The 27,981-nt window shown below is 36.7% G+C and overlaps 1 protein-coding gene across 7 annotated transcripts in view; it reads left to right on the forward strand.

The window, feature by feature from the left end:
- Nucleotides 1–27,981, forward strand: part of LOC130241481 (protein IWS1 homolog) — a 38,650-nt gene that overhangs the window by 7,203 nt on the left and 3,466 nt on the right. For 2 of the 7 annotated variants that reach the window (XM_056473270.1, XM_056473271.1), the window contains exons 4-16: nt 2,005–3,076; nt 7,543–7,593; nt 7,670–7,877; nt 10,157–10,208; nt 12,679–12,791; nt 18,218–18,368; nt 19,510–19,592; nt 20,101–20,230; nt 21,603–21,720; nt 21,810–21,921; nt 22,502–22,558; nt 26,139–26,195; nt 26,537–26,648. In XM_056473270.1, the coding sequence (XP_056329245.1) occupies nt 2,005–3,076; nt 7,543–7,593; nt 7,670–7,877; nt 10,157–10,208; nt 12,679–12,791; nt 18,218–18,368; nt 19,510–19,592; nt 20,101–20,230; nt 21,603–21,720; nt 21,810–21,921; nt 22,502–22,558; nt 26,139–26,195; nt 26,537–26,648 (2,316 nt within the window). The remainder of the gene's footprint in view (nt 1–2,004; nt 3,077–7,542; nt 7,594–7,669; nt 7,878–10,156; nt 10,209–12,678; nt 12,792–18,217; nt 18,369–19,509; nt 19,593–20,100; nt 20,231–21,602; nt 21,721–21,809; nt 21,922–22,501; nt 22,559–26,138; nt 26,196–26,536; nt 26,649–27,981) is intronic. The other 5 variants (XM_056473276.1, XM_056473273.1, XM_056473274.1 and 2 more) reach the window with 5 other exon arrangements.

Consider the following 27,981-nt stretch of genomic DNA (forward strand, 5'->3'; position numbering starts at 1 on the left):
TTGCTTAGGAATATTTTCCACTACCTTCTGTATTTTCTTCCAAAATGGCAAAATTTTGTCACAGTCCCAAAAACAATGACCGAATGTACCTTTATCTTTTTTACATTTGAAACACAAGCCTGTGGCATTGGCAAACATTTTCGTGATACATATTGGTGTAAGATATATCCTATTAAAAAATTTAAAATTAAGCTCATGGATCCCAAGAGAGGTACATTTCAGGTATATATTATCGCATGCAATTTCCCAGTCATTTTCTTCAATAGTTTGACCGATATCCTTCTCCCACACATCCTTCAGTCCTAGCCAGGCAGAAATGCAATTGTTAGACAAAATGTCATATATCCTTGTTATCAGTCCTTTTAAACAAGATGGATTCAGTAAAACTTTATTCTGTTTTAATATGTATATATGCTTTTTAAAAATAACATTAGTTAAACAAATATTTTAGCACATGGAAAGTAATTACATTACCTGTCTTTTGATTAAAACCTTTATGCAAAAGGATCAGGAATTGATCTCGTGTGCGCAGACAAAAAGGCAATCTTCCGACACGTGCATCGCTCTCATGCCACGTTTTCGAGGATAAATTTGCATCTGAGTGAGGCTTTCAATAGAATAAAATTATTAAAAACACATTAAAGACTTCACTCATAAAATAAAACATTCACAAAGGTGTAACTTAAGGAAAAACACCAGTTGACGGGTGCTGCTTTCGGTGTTAAAAGAATCAAGCAGCTTTAAAAATTCTAATTTCCTGAAGAGAAATGACAGGAAAAAGAAAAAAGATTAAACAATTCGGGATGTTAAAAGAACATTCTACTTTAATATATTCATTCAACGCTGATACAAAAGCTAAGATTATGAATGACTTCGTGTAGTCGTCTCTCCTGCATGCTTCAGCAGCGCGGCCTGCTGTTTATGAATGAGGAGCTGGAGAGAATGCGCGGTTTAGTTTCAGCTCGATATATGCAATAACTGCTCATAACGCTCAAAAGGTTAAACAAAAATGCACAACTCTTGTTGGTTGCACCCACGGTATGCACAATGAACCAACACGCCATTCATTCGATATTCGTGAAGTATGAACCAATCGCAGGTCATGTTGGTCGCAACACTCTGCTTAATAACTTATTAGTTTATTACAATGCACTTAGCTTTGCCATCGTTCTTCAGCACATGTAGCCACTCTTTTGAGCACATCTTGCAGTCCATCTCTAAACAAATGTTTAGATTATTATTGAAGGTGCTCTCCAGCGGCGAAGTTCCTGGCAGAGTAGCGATTGGAAAAAAATGTGCATGCAGAAATTGGACAAGAGGAATCGAAATTTAATTTGTATAACAAGCATCGCATTCTTAGTATCTAAGTTGTGTTTTTTTTATATTTGTGGCTGTGAAGTTTGATAAGTGTGTATATATATATATATATATATATTACAGAGTAAACAATGCTTTAAACTTATTAAATTGCAAAAGGATGTTAAAGTGCAATAGGCAACACTAAAATCTCATTAGTAAATGACGACAAACAAATGTCAACAATAAGAAATAGCCATTTTATAGTAATATGTTAAAGTTAATAAACAAATGACTGAATTTTATTAGTTAACTCCATTTATTAAAATGATTATGCCTTTTAACCTTCAACTAAGAAAATAACATCTGCTAAGGTTACTAACCTAGTAATGTTTTTGTAGTTGTCGTCACACTGACTTCAGTTAAATTAACTGATGTTAACAAATAGAGCCTTACTTTACAGGGTTAACAAACAAAATTCCTATAAATAACCACTGAACTTGTACATGTGTAGGCCAGATTAGCATGAAAAAGTTGTCATTTGGAAATAAATCGGCTGTAAAGTCTTCATCATTTGGTGCAGTGATGAGCAACCTCTTCCAAAAGTTTAATCATGAATAATTATTCACTGTGTTTTTAGGTGATCAATTATGTGTGTGTTATCATGATATTTTTAATAATTGAATATCTGCATATGTCTTCATCGAGGAGGAAGAGGAGAAAACACATGCTGCTAGTGACTCTGAGGAAGAACAGCAGAAGAGACGCAGCCCTAAATCAGACGCCGGCAGCGATTCAGACGAGGACAAGCCCAAACAGAGGACTCACTCTGAAGATGAGGACGAGGAGGGTGGGAGGAAGGGGAAGTGGAAAACTGCAATGAACTCAGACAGTGAGGAAGATGAGGGCAGAGCGAAAGAGGAAGCAGGAAGTGATGAGGACGATGAACGGCCTAAAAGAAGGGCTCTGGGTAGTGATGATGATGGGGATGATGAAGGGAATAAAAGAAGGGCTCGAGGTAGTGATGATGAGGATGAAGGGCCTAAAAGAAGGGCTCAAGGTAGTGATGATGAGGATGAAGGGCCTAAAAGAAGGGCTGTTGGTAGTGATGATGATGATGATGAAGGGCCTAAAAGTAGGGCTCTGGATAGTGATGATGATGAAGGGCTTAAAAGAAGGGCTCTGGATAGTGATGATGATGATGATGAAGGACCTAAAAAAAGGGCTCTAGCTAGTGATGATGAGGATGAAAGGCCCAAAAGAAAGGCTCTGGCTAGTGATGATGAAGATGAAGGGCCCAAACGAAAGGCTTTAGGTAGTGATGATGATGAGGATGAAGAGCCTAAACGAAAGGCTTTAAGCAGTGATGAAGATGATAAAAGACCCAAACGAAAGGCTTTAGATAGTGATGATGATGAAGATGATAAAAGGCCCAAACGAAAGGCTTTAGATAGTGATGATGATGATGATGAAGGGCCTAAACGAAAGGCTTTAGATAGTGATGATGATGAAGGGCCTAAACGAAAGGCTTTAGATAGTGATGATGATGATGAAGGGCCTAAACGAAAGGCTTTAGGTAGTGATGATGATGATGAAAGGCCCAAACGAAAAGCTCTAGCCAGTGATGATGAAGATGAAGGGCCCAAACGAAAGGCTTTAGATAGTGACGATGATGAAGATGAAAGACCCAAACGAAGAGCTCTAGCCAGTGATGATGATGAAGATGAAGGGCCCAAGCAAAAGGATTTAGGCAGTGATGAGGATGAAGATGACAAGCCCGGTAAGTTTTTACAACTAATAAACAACTTATTGTTGGAGTTACACTTAGGATTTTGATCATTTAAAAAATGTCCTGTATATTGCTTCACACACACCACCAGTAGGAAACACACTTTCCTCTTCCTCTCCATGTACACCAGACACTTTCCTAGAAATATTCCATTACAAGGGCTCAAAAAGAAAAAGAAAAACTCTGCTAAACCATCTTATTTATTTGTGCTGTCCTCTCTGGTCATTTGAAGTGCTTATTTTATCCTCATTTGCAAGTCAAGTGTCTAATAAATAAATAAATGTAAATGATGTCTTTTTCACATGTTGTACATGTATGTTTATATCTGTACTTGATATAATTCCTTGATTCTTATTGGCAAATCAAACATTCTAAGCCATGTTATTCTCATATAATAATCAATTAAACTAATAACACGTATCTGTGTTCAACCAATCATATTTACTGTTAGTGACGATATGCATACCCTTCACTGCAGTGTTCGCTGCATTCTAGCTTTATTGGACTTTACTTTGTCAAGCTTTACTTTTAATTGAAGAGTTAGTAAATTATTACAGCTCGAATCAATGTTGTCTAATTGTTTAGTTTTGCCGGAACTATTTGCGTAATAATCAGTATAATGTACATCCAGCCGCTTGTTAAGTTTGGGATAAAGTATAACTAGGCTGTTGTTTTCACAGACTAAAGCTTGGCCGGTTTATCAGCAGCCTGATGTGAAGCACAGCACTGTTATATTAGACTGAAGGGATTATTCTGCAAAAACAACCATCCTGGATGCACAAAACATAAAAAGTAGACACAAACATTGTTCTCAGCCTTAATAGTTTATAATGCAAATAGTTTAAAAGTAAAGCTGACATTAACTAAAACAGCTGATGGAGTATACACTAACCTGCGCTTTATTCAGACACTAGATGGCGCCAAACAGTCAAAAACACAAAGCTGTCATAAGCTAAAACAGCTGATAGAGTATACACTAACCTGATACTTATTCAGACACTAGATGGCGCCAAACAGTCAAAAACACAAAGCTGACAGAAACTAAAACAGCTGATGGAGTATACACTAACCTGAGCATTATTCAGACACTAGATGGCACCAAACAGTCAAAAACACAAAGCTGACAGAAACTAAAACAGCTGATGGAGTATACACTAACCTGAGCATTATTCAGACACTAGATGGCACCAAACAGTCAAAAACACAAAGCTGACAGAAACTAAAACAGCTGATGGAGTATACACTAACCTGAGCATTATTCAGACACTAGATGGCACCAAACAGTCAAAAACACAAAGCTGACAGAAACTAAAACAGCTGGAGTATACACTAACCTGAGCATTATTTAGACAATAGATGGAGACAAACAGACAAAAACACAACAGAAACTAAAACAGCTGATGGAGTATACACTAACCTGCGCGTTATTCAGACACTAGATGGCGCCAAACAGACAAAAACACAACAGAAACTAAAACAGCTGATGGAGTATACACTAACCTGCGCGTTATTCAGACACTAGATGGCGCCAAACAGACAAAAACACAAAGGTGACATAAACTAAAACAGCTGATGGAGTATACACTAACCTGCGCATTATTCTCACACAAGATGGCGCCAAACAGTCAAAAACACACAGCTGACAGAAACTAAAACAGCTGATGGAGTATACACTAACCTGTGCATTATTCTGACACAAGATGGCGCCAAACAGTCAAAAACACAAAGCTGACAAACTAAAACAACTGATGGAGTATACACTAACCTGCGCATTATTCAGACACTAGATGGCGCCAAACAGACAAAAACACAACAGAAACTAAAACAGCTGATGGAGTATACACTAACCTGCGCGTTATTCAGACATTAGATGGCGCCAAACAGTCAAAAACACAAAGCTGACAGAAACTAAAACAGCTGATGGAGTATACACTAAACTGCACATTATTCAGACACAAGATGGTGCCAAACAGTCAAAAACACAAAGCTGACAGAAACTAAAACAGCTGATGGAGTATACACTAACCTGCGCATTATTCAGACACTAGATGGAGACAAACAGACAAAAACACAAAGCTGACTGAAACTAAAACAGCTGATGGAGTATACACTAACCTGAGCTTTATTCAGACACTAGATGGGACCAAACAGTCAAAACACAAAGCTGTCAGAAACTAAAACAGCTGATGGAGTATACACTAACCTGCGCATTATTCAGACACTAGATGGAGACAAACAGACAAAAACACAAAGCTGACAGAAACTAAAACAGCTGATGGAGTATACACTAACCTGCGCATTATTCAGACACAAGAGGGCGCCAAACAGACAAAAACACAAAGCTGACAGAAACTAAAACAGCTGATGGAGTATACACTAACCTGCGCATTATTCAGACACTAGATGGCACCAAACAGACAAAAACAGTGGTGTGACAGACAAGCATGTAAATGTGAATGTATTCACTGATAGTCAAAATTATTCAAAGTACCCAGATAAGCCTATGTTATTAGTTTCAGTGTTTGTTATCTGGGAATAACATAGCTTGGAATGTTGTGACTGACCAATCAAAATAGAGTATTCCAGAGAGCCGTGTAATAATGCACTATAAAGCCCTGCTGGCATGCAACAGGTGCTGATAAACATCTCAGGCATTATTTTGCAACAACATCTGACTGGATGTACATTATACCTTGCGTTACAAACAAAAATGTTTATTATGCAATTTTGGGGTTGGAACGATGGACGATGCCATCACAGATGGCCGATAGACATGACGATGCTGAACCGGCATCGCGATCCTCCACCCCCGTTGCAGCTGCAACTCGCTCGCAAAAAATACACACTTAGGCCCCGTTTACACTTACACGTCTTTAGTTTTAAAATGGCAATTTAGAACGAAAACTATCAACGTCCACACTATACAGCTGAAAGCGGACTTCACGTAATCACACACACACACACACACAAACACACACACACACACACACACACACACACACACACACTGTCATTCTCTCTAGCATGTGCGCTTGTCTGAGCTCCAGGCAGTCTGCAAGTACTTTGAGCACAAAGCCCCAGAGAGCAGTGCACGTCAGACATTTTATCAAGGATGTACCGCTGGTTGGCGTCTCACTATAGCTGTTAAACGTGATATTTAATTCATCTTGTCTCTATCTAACGACTTAGGTCTTTTTAATCTATCAGGTAACATGTCACAGCATCAGTACACTGCTTTCACATTTGTACTTAGTCATTGTAGCTAAACCTCAGATACTGTTGGTTGGTTCCTGTTGGTTGTGCGCCTTTTTTACCAACCAAGTTTGTGGACGCCATTATACCCACACAGATCACTCTGCCTATTCATGCCAGAGTCCCGTGGAAAAAGTGATTGACAAGTTGTAATTTGTGTGTAACTTATCTTTATGATTTGGTTATGCGTTAATCAAAGACCATGCGGATCAGGTAGGCGGTAGGCTACAAATAATTAATTCGTTATGAATAAATTAATTATAAATAATGAATTCACTGCCGCCTGCGACGACAATGTCATCGTCCATCGCGATGTTTCACATTAGACATAGTACGATGCCAAATTGGTCGACATCGTCTAACCTTAGTTACCATAGCAACTGTAGGATCACCACAACAGATCAATTACTATAGTTGTTGTTACCATAGCAACTGTAGAATCACCACAACGGCTCACTTACTATAGTTGTTACCATAGCAACTGTAGAATCACCACAACAGATCAATTACTATAGTTGTTGTTACCATAGCAACTGTAGGATCACCACAACAGATCAATTACTATAGTTGTTGTTACCATAGCAACTGTAGGATCACCACAACAGATCAATTACTATTGTTGTTGTTGTTACCATAGCAACTGTGGAATCACCACAACAGATCAATTACTATAGTTGTTGTTACCATAGCCACTGTAGGATCACCACAACAGATCAATTACTATAGTTGTTGTTACCATAGCAACTGTAGAATCACCACAACGGCTCACTTACTATAGTTGTTGTTACCATAGCAACTGTAGGATCACCACAACAGATCAATTCCTATAGTTGTTGTTACCATAGTAACTGTAGGATCACCACAACAGATCAATTACTATAGTTGTTGTTACCATAGCAACTGTAGGATCACCACAACAGATCAATTACTATAGTTGTTGTTACCATAGCAACTGTAGGATCACCACAACAGATTATTTACTATAGTTGTTGTTACCATAGCAACTGTAGGATCACCACAACAGATCAATTACTATAGTTGTTGTTACCATAGCAACTGTAGAATCCAACCTAATGCAATTATTATAGTCTGATTGTAATTGTAAGTGTATAATAGTTACATAATACTATAATATCTTGTAATAAGTCATAATGACAGTAAAATACGCTGTGTTGTACTGTTGTAAATGTGCAATTGTTTTTCAGTGAAGAGGAAGAAGGCTGTTCTCTCAGACAGTGATGAAGATGAGGAGAAAGGTAACGTTGCTATCTCATTAACACTTGTTGTATGATGTCATTGATGATGATGATGGTGATTGCGCTGTTTCTGTAGCGGTGAAGAAGAGCCGGATTGTGTCTGATGATGATGACTCTGGCAGTGATGAAGGCTCTGGAGCTCCTGATAAGAGTTTAGCAGCTAAACTGAAGGAGCTGGGCTCAGACAGCGAGGATGAGGAGGACATGAAGAAGAGCGACGCGGGGAAGAAGAGCGAGAAAGCTCTGTTTGGGAGCGACAGCGACTCGGGAGACGATGAGGAAGAGTTAGTGATCTCTTTTTTTAACCATTGTGTGCTGTTCAGGAGTGCGTTTCCAAAAACCATCGTTAGCCAACTAAGGTCGCTACAAACGTAAGCTGCGTCCCAAATCGCATACTTATGCACTATTCTACGCCATTTTGTAGTATAAATAGTGTAAGTAGTGCATTCACACTGAAAACTCTAAAAATAGTACGTGCACTTTAATTACCCAGATGATGCACCCATTCAGCCGGTAAAATTGTGTGATGATGGACACTTCACGCACTCAATGACCGCAGGTTTGCTCACGTAGCGGAAGGGGCGGAGCTATCGGGCGCACATGTTGGATAACTTTATCTTGGATGGTGAAAGAAAAATTCTCCTATCAGAGTGATTATAGCGCCTCCTGATGGTGAATGCGGTTATACTCATGACAGGTATTATTTAATAGTTTGGTCATTTATTTCACTGATTTGGCAACCGTCAAACGTCATCAGGGAGACAGGTTGAATTTACGCTTAGTAAAAAATATTAGTGCTCCATTTGGGATGACACTACATACATATACTATGCTGTTGAGTGTGTAAGTGCATAAGTACATAGTGTATAGTGTGCCATTTGAGACACAGCTGTAGTTGATTTGGCGTTTCCCAGACCTGTGGTTCCAACAAACATTCGCAAACTGCGTCGCAAACTTGTACGTGTTCAACTACACCTGTAGAGCTGTAGTTAGAAACGTAGTTCCTTGCTGTGTTCTATTCCCAGTTATCCCCCCCCCCCATGCCCTATTCATTTAGAACGTTCCAACATTTACACTTAAAATGATAAAAAAAAAAAAGCACTAAGCTCATCTCTCTTAGGTGTTATTTGCTTTCAAAGTATTTTACCGTTCAGTTTGAGCGATCTTCATATTGACAATTGTGCTCCCTTCGTAGTGCGCTTTGAAAACATTTATATCATTTTGAACTCAGTCGTGGCTCATAACGAAATCGATAGGTGACCTATCTTTTTTTTTTTAAATACTTTATTTATAGCAGTTTTTGTAAAAACATAACACCAAGTAATGTACATCATGTATATATGTTAACAAACTTGTCTCGGTGTTATTCCCTTATGCTAACTAGAACATGCACCAAAACACTAGCAAACAATACAGCAATTATACAGCACCATCAAAAAAACAATAAAGAAATCTCAGCCAGACTGATGGAATAAGAAACAAAACAGAATGACATGTAAAAAGGAAGAGGAGAGAAGAAAAAATTATTACAGAAACATTATTAACCTATACATCTAAAGAAGGGGCCCCATATTTTGTCATACAACTTCTGTTTGCAAAATCTAGAGAAACATAACCTTTCCTACTTGAGGGCAGAAACCATTTCAGCTAACCATTTAAAAACATTTGGAGGTGTCATGGATTTCCACTCCATCTGAATCACTCTCTTAGCCAGCACCATGCCAAACATCAAGGAGAGTTGTTGATGTTTAGGCCAAGTTAGAGCTTGATCTGACCACCCAAACAACGCTATTTCCACATCAATTTTAATGTCCATTTCAAAAGCCTGGGAGTAAAGAGCGAAGATACATTTCCAAAATTCTGATACTTCTGGACAGGACCAGAAAATATGACCATAGGTCCCGACTACGCCTTTGCATTTATCACACAGAGGAGAGATTGAAGGATACAGCTTAAGTTTGGCTTTAGTGTAGTGTAATCTATGCATCACTTTAAATTGTATAAGCTGTAGTCTACATTTTATAGAGCAAGAATGAATACGACTCAGTCCCGCCTCCCAAGTAGAGGATGAGATGTCAATTCCTAATTCCCTCTCACAAGAATCTTTAAGGTGTGCAGTAGAGACCGAAACGTGCGAAGCAAACAGATCTATAAATTTGGTCACTAAATGTTTAGGTGGCCTATCATTTAAAAGCGATATTTACATGACTCTCCAAAGCTTGTGAAAGCAAAAATAAATGGCATAGGTTAAAGGTTTTAATTTATAGTAGGTTATTTATTAAGCTATGTGTCTGTAGCCTACTGTATATGACATTGGCCTTGTGCTTTGAACATTTCTGCAGTGGTTTGAGTGTGTCACAGTTGTAAAAGTAGACTTTTCAAAAAATAAAATAAAAAATAAATTAACAATAACCTACTTAATAATAATAATAATAATAATAATAATAATAATAATAAAATAATAATAATGTTGATGATGATGATAAAATAATGATGATGATGATAATAATAATAATCTCTATCTCTATCTCTGTGTGTGTAACCATCTCTCTGTATTATTCAGGAAAATGATCGCTGATATCTTCGGAGAGTCTGGTGATGAGGAAGAGTTTACGGTAAGCTCACGTTAATTTTACTGATGTTCAGGGGATTTGATGTGTTTTGTCCATGTTATTGAATATCAGGGAAATTTTGTTTTTCATTTAAAATTTTATGCACTTATTAAAATTTATGTACGTTTTTTAATTTATTTATTTATTTATTTATTTTTTATTGTGTTGTTTCATGTGTTTTGCCTGTTGTTTCATGCTATTTTTCGCTGCCATTTTATTCCTTTTCTCGATTGTCAACCGGCAATCTAAGGCATTCGTGAAGCTGTACCTGTTAAAATACTGTCTGTAGCTTATTGTAACAGTGCCAATAGAGTTTGTGCAAAAAATTCTGATTTTTGTTTCCTAAAATGGCTGATTTTCCTGTGACATTTCTCAAAAATGGTGGCATATTTACGGCATATCTTTACATGTTTTTCAGTGAATATATAAACAAATTTACACAGCTTAGTTCTTATTTTATTTGACCAAAACAACCATTGTTTTCTGCTATACATGAGCTTGAGGTATTAGGGGTGTAACGGATCATGGTTGATCCGTGATTTGTACGGATCACAACCCACGGTTCAGAAAACATGTGACTCTTGAATTAATAGATTTTTTTTTAAACTTGTTGATTTAATCCTTAATTTGTAACGATGGCAGAGAGATCGCTTCCTGTGTCATTCAAATGACATGTATGAAAGCATTTAGGATTTCCTGTGAAATATAATGATGACGGAAGAAGTTGTGGTGGGTTATTGGGGATGAGGTGGGTTTCTTAGGTTATTAAAGGTGTTTTCTGTCACTGCTTGTTTAGCCTGCATTAATGCATTCAGTGTAAGCTGCACGATTAATCATTAAAAGATCAGGATCTCAACACCCACGCAATATAAATGATGAATGATGTTAATTTGCATATGTTATTAATCCGTTAAATCGCTGCATTCAATCTGAAACTGCAAAAATCAAGAGATTCAGTCTTTAGTGTTTTGAGTTAGTTATGAAGTCATAGTCAAATAACAGCGCAGTACTGGGAGAACAGTTTATAGTTTAGATAAAACCACTGATGTTTATGGTAAAGATTAAAATCACCATCATATGAATTTAACTTGATGCTCAACAATGAAAGTTGTAGGCAGCAATTACATTAACCAGTAGGTGGCGACAACCAGCCATCAAAAATATGCCACTGAATAATTCTTCAAAACTGATCATCTAGCAATGAAACGTGAAGTTTAATGAGTGAATAACTGAATCATTTATTGAAGACGAGACTAAAAATAAATATGGGCTGTACAAATGATAATATTAGATTTCTACATTTAGAGTTATCAGCAGTAGTAGCAGTAACAGTAAATTTTTTACAGTACTGAATATTTTACTATTTATTTTTATTCAGCTGATTATTTCTTCATTTCATTTTTATTAAAATTACAGCTTCTAACTTCTGTTTGTTAAAGCCAAGTGTCTTGCAGTGCTGTTTTTGTAATAAATGGAAAGCAAATGACATTTGTCTCCTCCCCTGTTTGGCTGATCCAAAAAATGGTCCTATCCATGACTAAAAAAACCATAATGTGGAGTGAGGTTTGTGATCCGTTACACCACTGAGGTATCAAACACCAGAAATGCACTTTCTATATGCAAATATAATGTTATTTACTATAAAACAATGCAAATGGCCTGACCGCACTGTAAAAATATACATTTACTAACAGCCTCCATATTTCATAATTCTCTTAATAAATTAATTAATGGTAATGAATTGCATTATGTGGTCTTGATCTCTGCACTGTTGATGTTAAACATTCAACACTGATATTTTAGTAGCTTGAATTGATATATAAACGATAAATACAAACAATATATAATATTCAGTTGAATTATTAGGCCTCCTGTATACTTTTCCCCAATTTCTCTTTAACAGAGAGAAGATTTTCAACACTTTTCTAAGCATAATAGTTTAATAACTCATTTATAATAACATTCTTTTCTCTTTGTCATGATGACAGTAAATAATATTAGACTAGATATTCTTCAAGACACTAGAATTCATCTTAAAGTGACATTTAAAGGCTTAACTAGGGTAATTAGGGTAAAGTTAGGGTAATTAGGCAAGTCATTGTATAACAGTGGTTTATTCTGGAGACAATCCAAAACTAATATTGCTTAAGGGGGCTAATGATATTGACCTTAAATTGCTTTTATTCTAGCTGTAATAAACCAAATAAGACTTTCTCCAGAAGAAAAAATATTAGAGGAAATACTGTGAAAAAATCCTGAATCTGTTCAACATCATTTGGGAAATATTTGAACAAGAAAATTCACAGGAGGGCGAATAATTCTGCTGTAAATAGTCTGAAGAACAAAACTATCCTGGATCGTGTCAAATCATTGATAATCAAACCCAGCTAACAGAGTAATCCACAGATGAAGATTGTGCATTTGATGCTGTGCTTTTAGTTCATGTGTTTTGTTGATGTGTTTTTGTGTTCAGGGTTTCAATCAGGAGGAGCTGGAGGCGGAGCGGCCGCAGACTCAGACCTCTGGACAGAGAAAAGCAGACAACGACTCTGATTCAGATGACGAAATCGACAGAGGAGGAAAGGAGTGAGTTATTCTCTACACCAGGGGCTTTCAAACTTTTAGGACACCCAAGTTTGTCCAATTTCACTCGCCTAATTATAATGCATGTGCAAACATCATTCACATATTACTTGCTGCGTATAAAGTGCATAGAATTAATTACATTGAGACATAAATATACAGCTTACCTGATTCAGTGTGATGGCTGAGCCTGTTTCTTTGAGGACAACATGCTAATCTATGGTTGGATTCCTGACACGACTAACCGTAAATCATCTTCCACTGTCAATAAGCGTGAGCCATAGCATACTTGCTTTTGATGTACGCACATACAGAAAATGCTGCTTCGCAAAGCCAAGATCGCAGAGCCCTGACGGTGTGGTTGAGTCGAACATAGAGTACGTTTACATGGGCAACAGTACTTTAATATGATTTTAATACGATTAAGACAATAACGTTACTCTGATTAAAAGTCTACCGTGTAAACAGCGAATTATTTATTTTTTTTGGATGACTTTAATCCGACTAAAGTCATAACTGAACTTAACAGAAATGGAATTAAGACGTGGAGTATGCATATATTAGTGGCATTATTGAAGTAAACACTGCAATCAAGCTATTACCGTCATGTAGGACTTTTCGCCGCATTTTGTGACAAGATCCACACACACAGCTAACAGTAAAGGACCGCACACACACACACACATCATGAACTGAGGAAGTTTTGTTCTTTCCATTCGACGTGCGGTATCTCTTTCACCAGTCCTTCATGCTTGCGTCAAATACCCCAGTTTGTCACGAGGGCATCAATGAAATTTTCATGAGTGAAAGTGAAACTGCCAAACTGCAGTTAAAGTCGAGAAATTAAAGATGAAACACCTGAAGTTACATGAGACTCTGCAGACGTAAATAGCCTGGTGACGCAACATTCAAAAAGCACTTCACATCATTATATTATTATCTTATTCAGATTAAGGCTAATAACTAGATTACTAATGTCCATGTAAACGTAGTCAGTGTCTTCAAAGTGCATCCTGCTGATTTGATTTAGAAGGGATCTTTTTTTTTTGGTCAGACGCTCACCGGTTTGACTTTCATTCATTCACCGTCATTCATTTTAAAAAGCACCCGCTCCATTATATTTGTATATGTTTACTGGAACGCATTGACTCTACAGGTACCTGATAGTTAGCTGTGGAGCTAACGTTAATCATATTATTCCCTCTAGTGAACACATAAAAATCATCATCATAATTTACTCGAGTTCACGCCTCAATATCTTTAATAGGTGCTGGCGCGCCCCACAGTTTGAAAACCATCATTCACTCAATGCAGTGCTGCACCATGTGTGACGCAAGTGTTTTTTGCTAGTTTCAGTTGCTTAAATACCAAATGCATTCGTTCATTCTGGTCTGAAAAGAAGGCACGTTGTTGACATTGTTATTTTTAGGAAACAGAAATGGAACTAAAAGCTGCTCTAAAGTCAATATTTTTCTTGATACTTAAAGTGGGTGTTAGTAATATGTGGTTATATACACTTGTTCATGTTGCTTATTGCACACACAGGGATGCGCAGCAGCACAGAAATGCCTTTAAATATGAAAAATTAAAGCATTAAATATTTAAAAGATTATTGTTGACTACATAAATATAAAAAGATCAGATTCATCACTAGTGAAGCCTTTTTTTTTCCACTTACAAAATACCGTGTCAACTGTGTAAACACCATGGCATGAACGCAACTTGGTCTTAAAGGGATAGCTCACCCAAAATCAAATTTCCTATTTATGCACACTCAAATGGTTCCAATCTTGTTCTGTTTATCACTAAAGAAGATATTTTGAAGAAATCTGAAAACCACCATTGACTTCCATTGTAGGGTAAACAAATACTATGGAATTCAATGGTTAAATGTTTCCAACATTTTTCAAAATAGCTTATTTGTTCAAAAGAAGACAGTCAAACAGGCTTGGAACAAGTAGACGATGAGTAAATGACAGATGAATTCTCAGTTTCTGTGTGAATCGTTCCTTTTATTTTTTTTATTCATGTTTTTTTATTGTTTTCTTCTGGTTCATGACAAAATAATACAAACGCATATTACAAGTGATTACTTGTGGCCTTCTAAATGTAAACCCAGAATGAATACAGTGGCTACTAGGACAGAAGTACAATATTATTAGGGGAACCTGGTGAGTAGTTTTATATTGTGTTACAAGACATTGTCACATAAGACCGAAAGTCTTCCCATACTGGGAAACATACAGCGGCCTCCACTTTGTCCTTGTTATGTAATTTGTAAAGCAACCGTTCATATGAGGCTGTTTTAGTCATTATATTAATCCACTCTTTTAACTCTGGAATTTTGAGAGTTTTCCAGTGTTTTAAGATGACTCTAGCTGTCACTGAGATCCCCACCATGATGACTGTAAACTCTAATGTCTAATCTAATCTCCCAGTAAGCATAACCTTGGTGACAGTGGGATTAATGTTCCAAGCCATTTACTCAAAATATTTAGGGTTTGGTGCCAAAAAGGCTGAACTAGTGAGCAGTCCCAAATACGATGGGTAAATGTGCCTCTCTCTTTGACATTTCCAACAAACATTATTATTTGCCACACCCATTCTATTGAGTCGGACAGGTGTAAAGTAAAACCTGTGTACAATTTTATACAGAGTAAATTGTCCTCTCGCTTCTCTTACGTATTTACCAGTGTTTGGCAAAATACTTTTCCATTCCTCATCCCCTATTGCATTCTGGATGTCCTTTTCCCAGATTGCCTTTAAGTGTATGCAATCATTGCTGAGCATGTGGTTGGTCATCCTGTAGAAGTGAACCGTTCCTTTAAAGGGGTTGTGAGATTAAACTCTGTTTGGTTTGATGTACGTTATGATCAAACACACGCAACGTTACTGCTGCTAGTTCAAGCAATCTGAACTCACATGTGACAGCAGCTCACTAATGAGAAAACGGACGTCATATCTAAATAAAATCATCATACTGCAACGATGCATATTGTGACATTTTTGCATCGCAATAAATCTTACCACGATGAATCGTTACACCCCTAATAAATACTGTATAAATGTTCAATATTAATCTTTCAATGAACATGAGTTAATTATAACTGCAGACCAATGATCAATGCGAAATAGCCTACTGTAACGTCTGCGATTATATAAAATAAATAAATAAATGAACATATATAAACACATACAGACCCTTACAGTCTCCGATATGTTATCAGCTACAGAAAAACTACACGCAGCATATATTCAGTCCTTATTTGGGTTCAAAAACAACACAAAATGTAGCCCACAGTCAGTGTAAACCTCTCATCTGTGTCTGTAATCTTCAGCAGCACATGTAGCCTCTGTTAGAGAGTAATTCCCTCATTCCCAGTTCATATTAGTCCAAGAGGCGACGATAATAGTTCAACATGGCAGGTTGTTTATGTTTTAGGTTGCTGAAAGAATCATTTGATCCTTTGTTGTTGTTTTTTTCTATCTACCTTCTTAGTTTTTTCGCGCTTCACTTTTGCATTTGTTCGTTTGTGAACGGATCGGATGTCAGAAGCACTTCAATAATCACGTGCACATTATTATCATCAGCTCAAGAAGTTCCTTATTGCAAATATAGGCGTGCGGCGAGCGCACAAGCTCTCTAGAGAAAGTGAAACCGCTCGACACAGCAGATTTTGTTCTTTTTAGCTTTATGGCTGTTCATCAAGACGATGACTAGGTTTGTTTAAGCTCGGGTTGACTTTGGTTTGTCATTATATGTATATATCATTACGGTGTAATGTCTCTGCTGTGTTTTTAAAAATGGCGCTTGCTTTGTTTTCATTCTCATGGTTTGTGCACGAGCTAGTGATGTTTCTCTGTAAACCAATAATGTTCAGTTGTGCGTCTAGCTCTGCCTTTTGGTACTCTTTTGTCGTGCTAGGTACCCAGTCAAAAAGGCACCCAAAAAGTGGTACGGTAGGGTTCGCGTTTTGGTACCTTTTGACTGGAAACAGGCATAAAAGCATACCTTAATGTACCGTACCACTCAGTGGAAACAGGCCATAATACATTCACAGAAAGAGTAAAGTATTACTTTATAAATTGTATTGTACATCAATAATCTAAATATTTGCGTAGTATTCAGTGATAATACTGAAATGAAGAGGAGTAGATAGAAAGATTGAATGATGGGATGGAAGTCTGTGTATTTCTAAGTGCACAAATTCTGTGTAGCCCTACCAATAACTCATTAAAAGAATAAGATCAATCAATCAACCTTTATTTATTTATATAGCATCTTACTACAACCAAGGTTGACCAAAGTGCTTTACACCTAGGTCTGTCTTGATATCTATTTTTGTTGGACGATATATTGTGCCAAAATATGTTAAGATAAACAATATTATTATACTTTTTTAAATATTTTTTCTGGGTTTTCACCTTTTAATCTCTAGAACAGTAGAGAGTATTGACAGGAAAGCATGGGGAGCAGAGAGAGGGCAAGGATCGGCACAGGACCATGAGCTGGGAATCGAACTTGCGTCGCAGTGAGCTCCGGAGTGCATGTGTTGACGCACTAACCACTACACCACAAGAACGACAGTATAATAGCATCAGAATGCAAGAACACTCTTCCAAAGAACACATCATAATTTATTCTTAAGACTATTTAAGTTAATTATAGTCATTTTAGCAATGTAATAATGAGGCACGAGGAATCAGAATGTGACGCACATGCTAAATAATTAATAATAAATGTAAACAAAACAGTGCAAGGTAAAATAACAAAGACTGCGATATCTGCTACCAGATCTATTATCAGTCGTCAGGCATCCACACAAAAATATACTATAGTATTTTATAGTAAATACTATAGTGTTTTTACAGTGTATCAACTAAAATATTGCTAGAATAGTTTATGTATGGGCGATATTGCATCACCAGAAATGATTGAGGTCATGTCCATGTGTTGTGCGATTAATATCCATATATTGACTATTGTGACAGGCCTGTTTACACCAGTCAAAACTTAATTATATAACTAGAAAGCAAAGAAATGTCAATAAAATACAGCAAAACATTAAGATAGTGAAAATTGTCAGGGCTACTATGCATTAAAAGTCGTTTAGAATAAGTGTGTCTTGGCTTAGATCAGCACTTTTAGACCTTGCGCAAACCGTTTTTCCCATCCCTAAAATAGTAATTGTATTTACACATGCGCTGAATGCACCTTTAACACATTTAATCTGTTATTTTTATTTCTTGTTTCTTTTATTCTTGTTTATGTAAAGCTCTTTGAATTACCATTGTGTATGAAATGTGCTCTATAAATAAACTTGCCTTGCCTTGTGTTTAGATCAGTAAGGTAGAGCCCATGGAGTGAATTAAAGCTGTGTGTTTGTCCAGTAAATGTAATCGTGTGTGTGTGTGGGGTTTTTTTTCAGCATGTCCTTCATGTCAGACTTCGACATGATGCTTGCACGCAAGAAAGCTCAGAGTGGCAAACGTAGACGCAATCGAGATGGAGGAACGTTCATCAGTGATGCAGACGATGTCGTGAGCGCCATGATCACCAAAATGACAGAAGCTGCTGAGGTCTGTTTGATTTATTTTCAATTATTTAATTCATTTTTAATTATTATTTATGTTAAGCATTGTCTGCCGATTTGCCAAAGAAAATGATTGTAGTTCACTGGGACATAAATCATGTTTACAGGAACACGGTGAATATTTATTTATATAGAGGCCAAACAGCATTTCTTCCAAATTTCTTATTAAAATATTTGAATTCAGAGCTCTTTTTTTGGTCAGAAAATAAAAGATGTTTTGACTTTTTTTTTTTTTTAATTCAATAGTAAAATAAAAAATGCATAATAAAAAATAATAAAATGCATACTCAAAAATTAAAATGCATAATAAAAAATGCATAATAAAAAATACAAATGCATCATCAAAATGCAAAATAAATAAAAATGCATAATAAAAAATTGCATAATAAAAAATAAAAATGCATCATGAAAAATAAAAATGCATCATGAAAAATGCATAATAAAAAATAAATATACGTAATAAAAAAAAAATGCATAATAAAAGAATGCATAATAAAAAATAAAAATGCATCAAAAATTGCATAATAAAAGAATGCATAATAAAAAATAAAAATGCATCAAAAATTGCATAATAAAAGACTGCATAATAAAATACTGCATAATAAAAGAATGCCTAAAAAAATAAAAATGGATCATAAAAGACTGCATAATGATAGAATGTATAATAAAAAATGCATAATAAAAAATAAAAATGCATTAAAAGAATGCATAATAAAAAATAAAAATGCATAATAAAATAAAAAAATAAAAAATAAAAATCCATCATAAAAATCCACCATAAAAGAATGCATATGAAAAAAGAAAAGCATCATAAAAGAATGCGTAATAAAAATAAAAATTCATAATAAAAGAATCCATAATAAAAAATAAAAATGTATAATAAATAATAATAAAATGTATCAAAGTCATTATAAAAAATAAAAATGTATCATAAAAATGCATTATAAAATATCAAATTTCTAAAATATATAACGCTGGATAATTAAGAAAAAAAAAAGTTGTAAAATATCCAGTGGTTTCAGTTAATCAGACATGCTTTTAAATACCCTGTGTCATTTTTACAACTAAAACAAAATGAGAAAAGTGTGTGTGTGTGTGTGTGTGTGTGTGTGTGTGTGTGTTTTCAGGAGGATCGAACACTGAACAGTCAGAAAAAACCTGCTCTGAAGAAGCTGATGCTGCTGCCCACAGTCGTCATGCATCTGAAGAAGTGAGTGTTTCCTTACTAAATAAAAACAAAAAGCTAAACTCTGAAGCTAATTCCTCATATATGGGGCCCGTTCACACACAGTGGATTTTTCCATTCCGTTGTGCCACACAAGTGTTTTTCTATGTAAAGACGATCATCAATGTCTATTCCAAAGCTGTGGACCAATCAGAAGTACTTGGAGACGGGGCAAGCGTTGCCAGTTTTTTTTTTTCTTCTTTTTTTTTAATTAAACCTTTCCTGAGTGCTTTGTCTCACATCTTAAGATGTAAAGTTCTATGTGAATGACCCCTAATTCAGTAATAGTTATTATTCTGAATTTATAATAGCCACAATAAGAACAATGTATACAAGCAATGTATAATTTACCTTAGATTGTGGGTGAAAAACAAAAGATCTGGGGTAATATTTAATATTGCGTTTCTCTAGGAACTGCATCACAAAATGGAAAAAAATGGTTACAGCTTCTGGTTCATTAAGTGTGTGTTTGTGTGTGTGTGTGTGTGTGCAGGCAGGATCTGAAAGAGACGTTCATAGACAGCGGTGTAATGGCTGCTATAAAGGAGTGGATCAGTCCTCTGCCGGATAAAAGTCTCCCTGCGCTGCGGATACGAGAGGAACTGCTCAAGATCCTGCAGGAAGTGAGTGTTGAGCACTCTTATGTCCTATGAATACATTAGATTATCTATTACGCAAGGCAATTCTGGAGTGTGTTGGGGATGTGCTTTTTAATTTATTATTGTTTGTTATTTATTTTTATTTATTTATTTTTTAAAATTTATTTTATTTTATTATTTTTTTTATTATTATTTTTGGACGTATTCTATATACTTTTTTATTATTATTATTATTATTATTATTGTTGTTTGTCAGAGCTACTTTATAAAAAATATAGCACTATTTATTAATTTATACATATTTTAAAATGTTATATTTGTATGCATATATTTAAATAATATAGAATAATTGTATATTTAATATATAATAAAATATAATATTAAATATAATTTAATTATAAATTATAATTAAAAATAAATTAAATTTTAAATAAAGTATTTAAATGATTAAAAATGGTTGTGAATATTCATAGTATTTATAATAATTTAATGATTGTGTTGAGACACGGTTTTGTTTTCATATTCTGTTTATTAGCAACATTAAACTTTAATAACTTTGTTATTTTTTTTAAAACCTCAACTATTTTTATTATTTGCAATTATTATTGTATTGTTATACATTTTAAATGCATAACATTTTATAATTTTAAATGATAATTCTGTTTTTAGTCAAATAAAAATTCACGTAAAGTGGTATACTTTTTAAGATTGGGATAAAGAAATAATTAAGGAATTTATAAAGATTATGTTCATAAAATATATAATTTATATACACACTACCTGACAAAAGTCTTTGGTGAATCTCCACTGTAAGAGCAACAAATAATAACTGGACTTCTAGTTGATCATTTGGAAAAGTGTCAGAAGGTGGATTTCTCTGCTGGATCATCTGTTGATCTGCATCTCAATCATCACTAATACAGCAGAAGACCTACTGGAACCAGCATGGAGCCAAGATTCTCAGAGAAATCAGTCAAGTTTGGTGAATGAAAAATCATGGTTTGGGGTAACATTCAGTATGTGGGTGTGCGAGAGATCTGCAGAGTGGATGATCAACATCAACAGCCTGAGGTATCAAGACATTTGTGCTGCCCATTACATTACAAACCACAGGAGAGGGACAATTCTCCAGCAGGATAGCGCTCCTTCTCATACTTCAGCCTCCACATCAAAGCTCTTGAAAGCAAAGAAGGTCAAGGTGCTCTAGGATTGGCCAGCCCAGTCACCAGACATGAACATTATTGAGCATGTCAGGGGTAAGATGACGGAGGCGTGGAACATGAATCCAAAGGATATTGATGAACTCTGGGAGTCCACTTCCAATGTTGACTACTGTATGCATGTAATATTAAGTGTATTGTTGTAATTTAAAGTGTGTTTGTGTGTGTGTGTGCAGCTGCCGAGTGTCAGTCAGGAGACGCTGAAGTTCAGTGGCATCGGTCGGGCCGTCATGTACCTCTACAAACACCCCAAAGAGTCCCGACCAAACAAAGACCTGGCGCTCAAACTCATCAGTAAGCGCTCTTCTGCCTGTGTGTGTACGTGTGTCTGTAAAGTGTGTGCTTCTGCAGTTCCTCAATTGTGTGTGTGTGTGTTTGTGCAGACGAGTGGTCAAGGCCCATCTTCGGCTTAACGTCCAACTATAAAGGCATGACAAGAGAAGAGCGACAGCAGAGAGACCTGGACCAGCAGATTGCCCCGCGCAGACGCCTCAGGTACACACACACAAACGTTTGCATATTTACTTACGCACACACACACACACACACACACACATGTGCATACACATTCTCACACCTGCATATGTTTGCACTCACTCACTCACACACACACACACACACACACACACACACACACACACACACACACACACTGGCAAATATGCACCCACAGACATATGTGCACAATCATTAACGCACATACACACACAGACATTTGCACATTTACTCAAAGATACACACACAGACATATGTGAACATGCATTAACTCACATGCAGACGTTTGCACACACACAGACCCTGACATATGCGCACCTACAGCCATGTTCAAAATCATTCTCACACACACACAGACATTTGCACACTCTCACTCACTCTCTCTCACACACACACACACACACACACACACACACACACACACACACACGCACACTCATATATCACACATTCATACTAATAATGCACATGCACTTACAACACTAACACACACTCACACACACTTATAACACACATTCTCCATCTTGTTCGTCCTTCTCATTCTTCACACTGTCCCCTTCTCCCTGTGTGTGTGTGTAAGTGAGCCTCAGACGGCTGACAGATCCCTCGAGCCGGACGTCTTTGCTTCTTCACGCAGGTTCACAGTGTGTGTGTTTGAGCAAGATCTGCACGGTTTCTAACACTGATGTGTGTGTGTAAGAGTTTCTCTGTTAGATCAGATGTTCATATGTCAGGTTGTCTACAGTTAGAATTAGACGAGCACAGTTAATCAAAAAGGCATGCTATTATATTCAGCGACGTGTTTCCTCAGTATAAACACAGATTTCTGTATTTTCCGAGCTCAATGGGGCGACCCCTGTAATTTGCATAAATCCGAAGGTTTTTTTTGAGGAGGAGGAGGAGGAGGAGGAGGAGGAGGAGGAGGGCGGGGGGGTTCTCAGTAAGGTTCATCAAAACAGAAGGACCCGGTTGATGTTTTGCGCCTTCATTGTGCACAAGGAGCATTAACTGCTTCAATCAGGTCGTCATTCAGGTTTAATGATCGTGTGTAGTCCTATAATGTGTGCGTATGACGAAGCCTCTGACAATATGCAGGATTATGAAATCGCTTTGAATGCGTGTGGCTGTTTTCCACCCTCACTTTTGCATTTCACGACCACATGCACTCTATTCAATTCCCCTTTATTTGTGTAGCACTTTTACAATGTGGATTGTGTCAAAGCAGCTTCACATAGAATATCAGAGTGAATAGGAACAGTGTAGTTCAGTTTGTAGTGTTTAAGTTCAGTTCAGTTGAGCTCAGTTCAGTGTGGTTTAATAATCACTACTGAGAGTCCAAATATTGAAGCACAAATCCAAAGATTCGCAGCTCTACAGATCCTGAACCATGCAAGCAAGTGGCGACAGCGGAGAGGGAAAAACTTCACCAATTGGCGAAAGTGAAGAAAAAAACCTTGAAAAAAAAACAAGGCTCAGTTGGGCACGACCATTTCTCCACTGGCCAAACGTCTTGTGCAGAGCTGCAGTCTAGGCACTGAAGGCTGGAGAAAGCTGGACTTCATCGAAGACTCATCTGTCCCTGGAGCATCACAGGAATCAGTCTCATGCTCTTCACTCCTCCATGACTACCACAGCAGCTGCTCAGGATACGGCCTGGTCCAGGATTATGGAAACCTTGGGATCATCTCGTCACTAGTCTTGAATCAAATCAGTGACTCTGCATAGTCTGAGGGCCTCGCGATGAGTATCCCCAGGTGGAAATAGAGAATAAAGACACTAATTAGTGCAGCTGCTGTTCATAGTGTATATCAACAAGATGCAGAAACCTGTGTGGAGCACATTCATGTATCATACAGCTAAGTGATGCACTGAGTGTATGCCTTACTAATCTTTACTAAACTTTATCTAGTTTTGAACTGCGAGAGTGTGTCTGCGCCTCGGACATTATCAGAAAGATTCCAGAGTTTAGGAGCTATAAATGAGAAGGCTCGACCTCCTTTACTCGACTTTGCGGTTCGAGGTGCTACTAGAAGCCCTGAGTTTTGAGACCTTAAAGAGCGAGTTGGATTGTAGCGAGACAGAAGATTGGTTAGATAAACAGGAGCTAGATTATTTAAAGCTTTGTAGGTAAGAAGCAATATTTTAATAATTAATACGAAACTTAACAGGCAGCCAGTGTAAGGAGGATAAAATTGGGGTGATGTGATCAAATTTTCTAGACCTGGTAAGAACTCTGGCAGCTGCATTTTGTACTAGCTGAAGTTTGTTAATAGAGGATGCTGGGCAGCCAGCAAACAGTGCATTACAGTAGTCCAGCCTAGAAGTCATAAAATCATGGACTAGCTTTTCTGCATCTGAGATGGATAGCATACTTCGTAACTTAGCGATATTTCTCAGATGAAAGAAAGCTGTTTTTGTGACATGGGATATATGATTTTTAAAAGTTAAATTGCTGTCTAATATGACACCCAGATCTTTTATAGTAGAGCTAACGCTAACTTTGTATCCCTCTAATTGTAGGTCGAGTTGTGAGATCTGCTGTGTACAGGATTTAGGCCCAATAAGTAATAATTCTGTTTTGTCTGAGTTTAAGAGAAACGTTAGGCATGGAATAACTGTTTTGAAGGTATACCACAGTTTGGAAAAGTCATTTTTACACCACAACATTTTAGCATTACCATTCCTAAGGTGTGTGTACATTTTTTTTTTTATTAGTTTATTAGGACAACAGTATCTCCAGCAGGGTAAATATCCAAAGATGCCATTTTAAATTGTAAAACTAATCTTTTAAAAACAAATAAAGACAGCAGAAGTCAATAATTAATTTAGCCTGACATGTTTACTGTTGCAAAATATTTAAAATGTTCATTCATTCATTCATTCATTCATTCATTCATTTATTTTCCTTACGGCTTAGTCCCTTTATTAATCTGGGGTTGCCACAGTGGAATGAACCGTCAACATATCCAGCATGTTTTACGCAGCGGAAGCCCTTCCAGCTGCAACCCATCACTGAGAAAACATCTATACACACCCACACATACACTACAGACAATTTAGCTTACCCAATTCTCCTATATCACATGTCTTTGGACTGTGGGGGAAACCGGAGCACCCGGAGGAAACCCACGCCAACACGGGGAGAATATGCAAACTCCACACAGAAACCCCAACTGACCCAGTGGCCTTCTAGCTGTGAGGCGAACATGCTACCCACTGCGCCACCGTGCAGCATTTTAAATGTTTCTCAAAATAAAATGTATTGTGTTCAAAGGGGGAAAAAAGTTGTTGTTTTTTATCCAGACATTTAAAAAGAATATATTTTAGAGCAGTAATCTCAATAGCGCGTATCCGTGATATTTTTATCCAAGGTTATCATACCGTTAGAATCTTATAGCGGCCCATGCCTACTCTATGTACATTATAAATAAAGCCAGGACGCACGTCTGTTATTATTCTCTGCAAGTTATCTGTCCTGTTGTCTTCATTTATTCAGTGCTACAGCTGGGCACCTGAAATACCTGAAATTTAGATGATACTACCAATTTATAAAATTATATTTTATACTGAATTAAAACTATTAAAAAGCAGGGACTACGCTGAAGGAAAGAGAAAGTGATAAACTCTTATTAGCGATGTATGAGTTTATTTTCAGGGTGGACTGTTTAAGTATATTAGGCTGCTCAATTCATCTGGACTTACTATTTTTACAGTTTGAGTTGTTGACTGACTAGTAGTTTATTATTGGAGTAAAGAGTCGACTAAATTACTGAGAAAATTATATTCTGTGGATACAAGAGAACTAACCGTGTTAGTGGCGACATCTAGCAGCGGTGTGTAGGTCTGCCCCAACATTGAGGTTCAAAGCATAAACATATTTAACATTATTTAGGTGAATATTAAACTGCTAAACATTTAAACTAATTAAATAAAACTGAAACTTAAATTGTTAAATATATGTGTGTATATATATATATATATATATATATATATATATATATATATATATATATATATATATATATATATATATATATATAACATTTATATATGTATACAACATATACAATACAACATTACATTGTATGCGAGTGTGTTGTGATTTCAGCTGGTGATCAGTGCAAACACTTAAACACTGACCGCATGTTTGCAGAGTGCATGAGTCACATGATCGATCAGCTGTGATTGATTGATTGACTCTTAGTGTTTCTCCACAGTTCAGGAGGTCAGACTCCTCGCAGGGATCTGGAGAAGGTGCTCACAGGAGAGGAGAAGTAAGATTATACACACGCACCCACAAGCAAACAACTGGTGGACTCTAAAGCTTGATAAAACTTTAGAAAATTTTAATTACAATTATAAATGTTTTTTAATAATGATTAATAATTATATTGTTATAAAATATAAAATGTATAACAATTTAATATTTGAACTACTATAATGACATTATGATGCTCTCACAATGTAAATGTGTAATATAGAATAGTTTTTTAATATAATTTAAAATAAATCATTGTAGTTGAAAATAATATTTGTACAATTATAATTTTTCCATTTTCATTAATAACTTCTAAGACTGTTTATTGATTGATTTATTTTGTGTGTGTGTGTCCAGGGCGTTGCGTCCGGGTGACCCAGGCTTCTGTGCCAGGGCTCGAGTGCCAATGCCATCCAATAAAGACTACGTGGTTCGGCCCAAATGGAACGTGGATGGAGATTCAAACCGGGTGAGTGGGTGGAGCTTTGGAGGAATGATTGACAGGTCTCTCTTATGCAAATAAAGAGTAGACAGGGGACTACAGGAATAATTGACAAGTGTCTCAAAGAGTGGGTGGAGCATTAGAGGAATGATTGACAGGTGTGTCTCACTCAAATAAAGAGTGGGAGAAATTTCAATGAATGATTGACAGGTGTCTCTCACTAGACTAAAAAGTGGGTGGAGCATTAGAGGAATGATTGACAGGTGTCTCTTACTAGACAAAAGAGCGGGTGGAGCATCAGAGTAATGATTGACAGGTGCCTTAAATAGTGTGCAGTGCGTTAAAGGAGTGATTGATAGGTGTCGTACTCAGAGTGGGAGGAGCAATAGTGTAATGATTAACAGGTCTCTTAATCGAATAAGAAGTGCGAGGAGTTTTTAATTAATGATTGACAGGTGTCTCTCACTCAAATATAGAGTGGGAGGAGCAATAGAGTTATGATTGACAGGTGTGTCTTACACAAATTAAAAGTGGGATGAGTTTCCAATTAATGATTGTTAATGATTGACAGGTGCCTCTTACCAGAATAAAGAGTGGGTGGAGCATTAGAGGAATGATTAAAACGTGTCTCTTATGTGAATAAACTGGGCGGAGCAATAGAGGAATGATTGACTGGTGTCTCTTAATAGAATAAAGAGTGGGTGGAGCATTAGAGGAATGATTGACAGGTGTCTCTTAATAGAATAAAGAGTGGGTGGAGCATTAGAGGAATGATTAAAACGTGTCTCTTATGTGAATAAACTGGGCGGAGCAATAGAGGAATGATTGACTGGTGTCTCTTAATAGAATAAAGAGTGGGTGGAGCATTAGAGGAATGATTAAAACGTGTCTCTTATGTGAATAAACTGGGCGGAGCAATAGAGGAATGATTGACAGGTGTCTCTTAATAGAATAAAGAGTGGGAGGAGCATTAGAGGAATGATTGACAGGTGTCTCTTAATAGAATAAAGAGTGGGAGGAGCATTAGAGGAATGATTGACGAGTGTCTCATTCAATTAAAGAGTAGGCGGAGCATTAGATGATTGATTGACAGGTGTCTCTTACTCAAATAAATAGTGGGAGGAGTTTCCAATTATTGATTGACAAGTGCCTCCTACTAGACTAAAGAGTGGGTGGAGTATTAGAGGATTGATTGACAGGTCTCTTACTCCAGTACAGAGTAATCGAAGCATTAGAGGAAGGATTGACCAGTCTCTCTTGAATAGAATAAAGAGTGGGAGGAGCAGTATTTTACTGTGCTGTGATTGGAGGAGCAGTGTTTTCCCGTGCCGTGATTGGAGGAGCAGTATTTTCCTGTGCT

The sequence above is a fragment of the Danio aesculapii genome, chromosome 15 (assembly GCF_903798145.1).
Source record: "Danio aesculapii chromosome 15, fDanAes4.1, whole genome shotgun sequence".
NCBI lineage: Eukaryota > Metazoa > Chordata > Actinopteri > Cypriniformes > Danionidae > Danio > Danio aesculapii.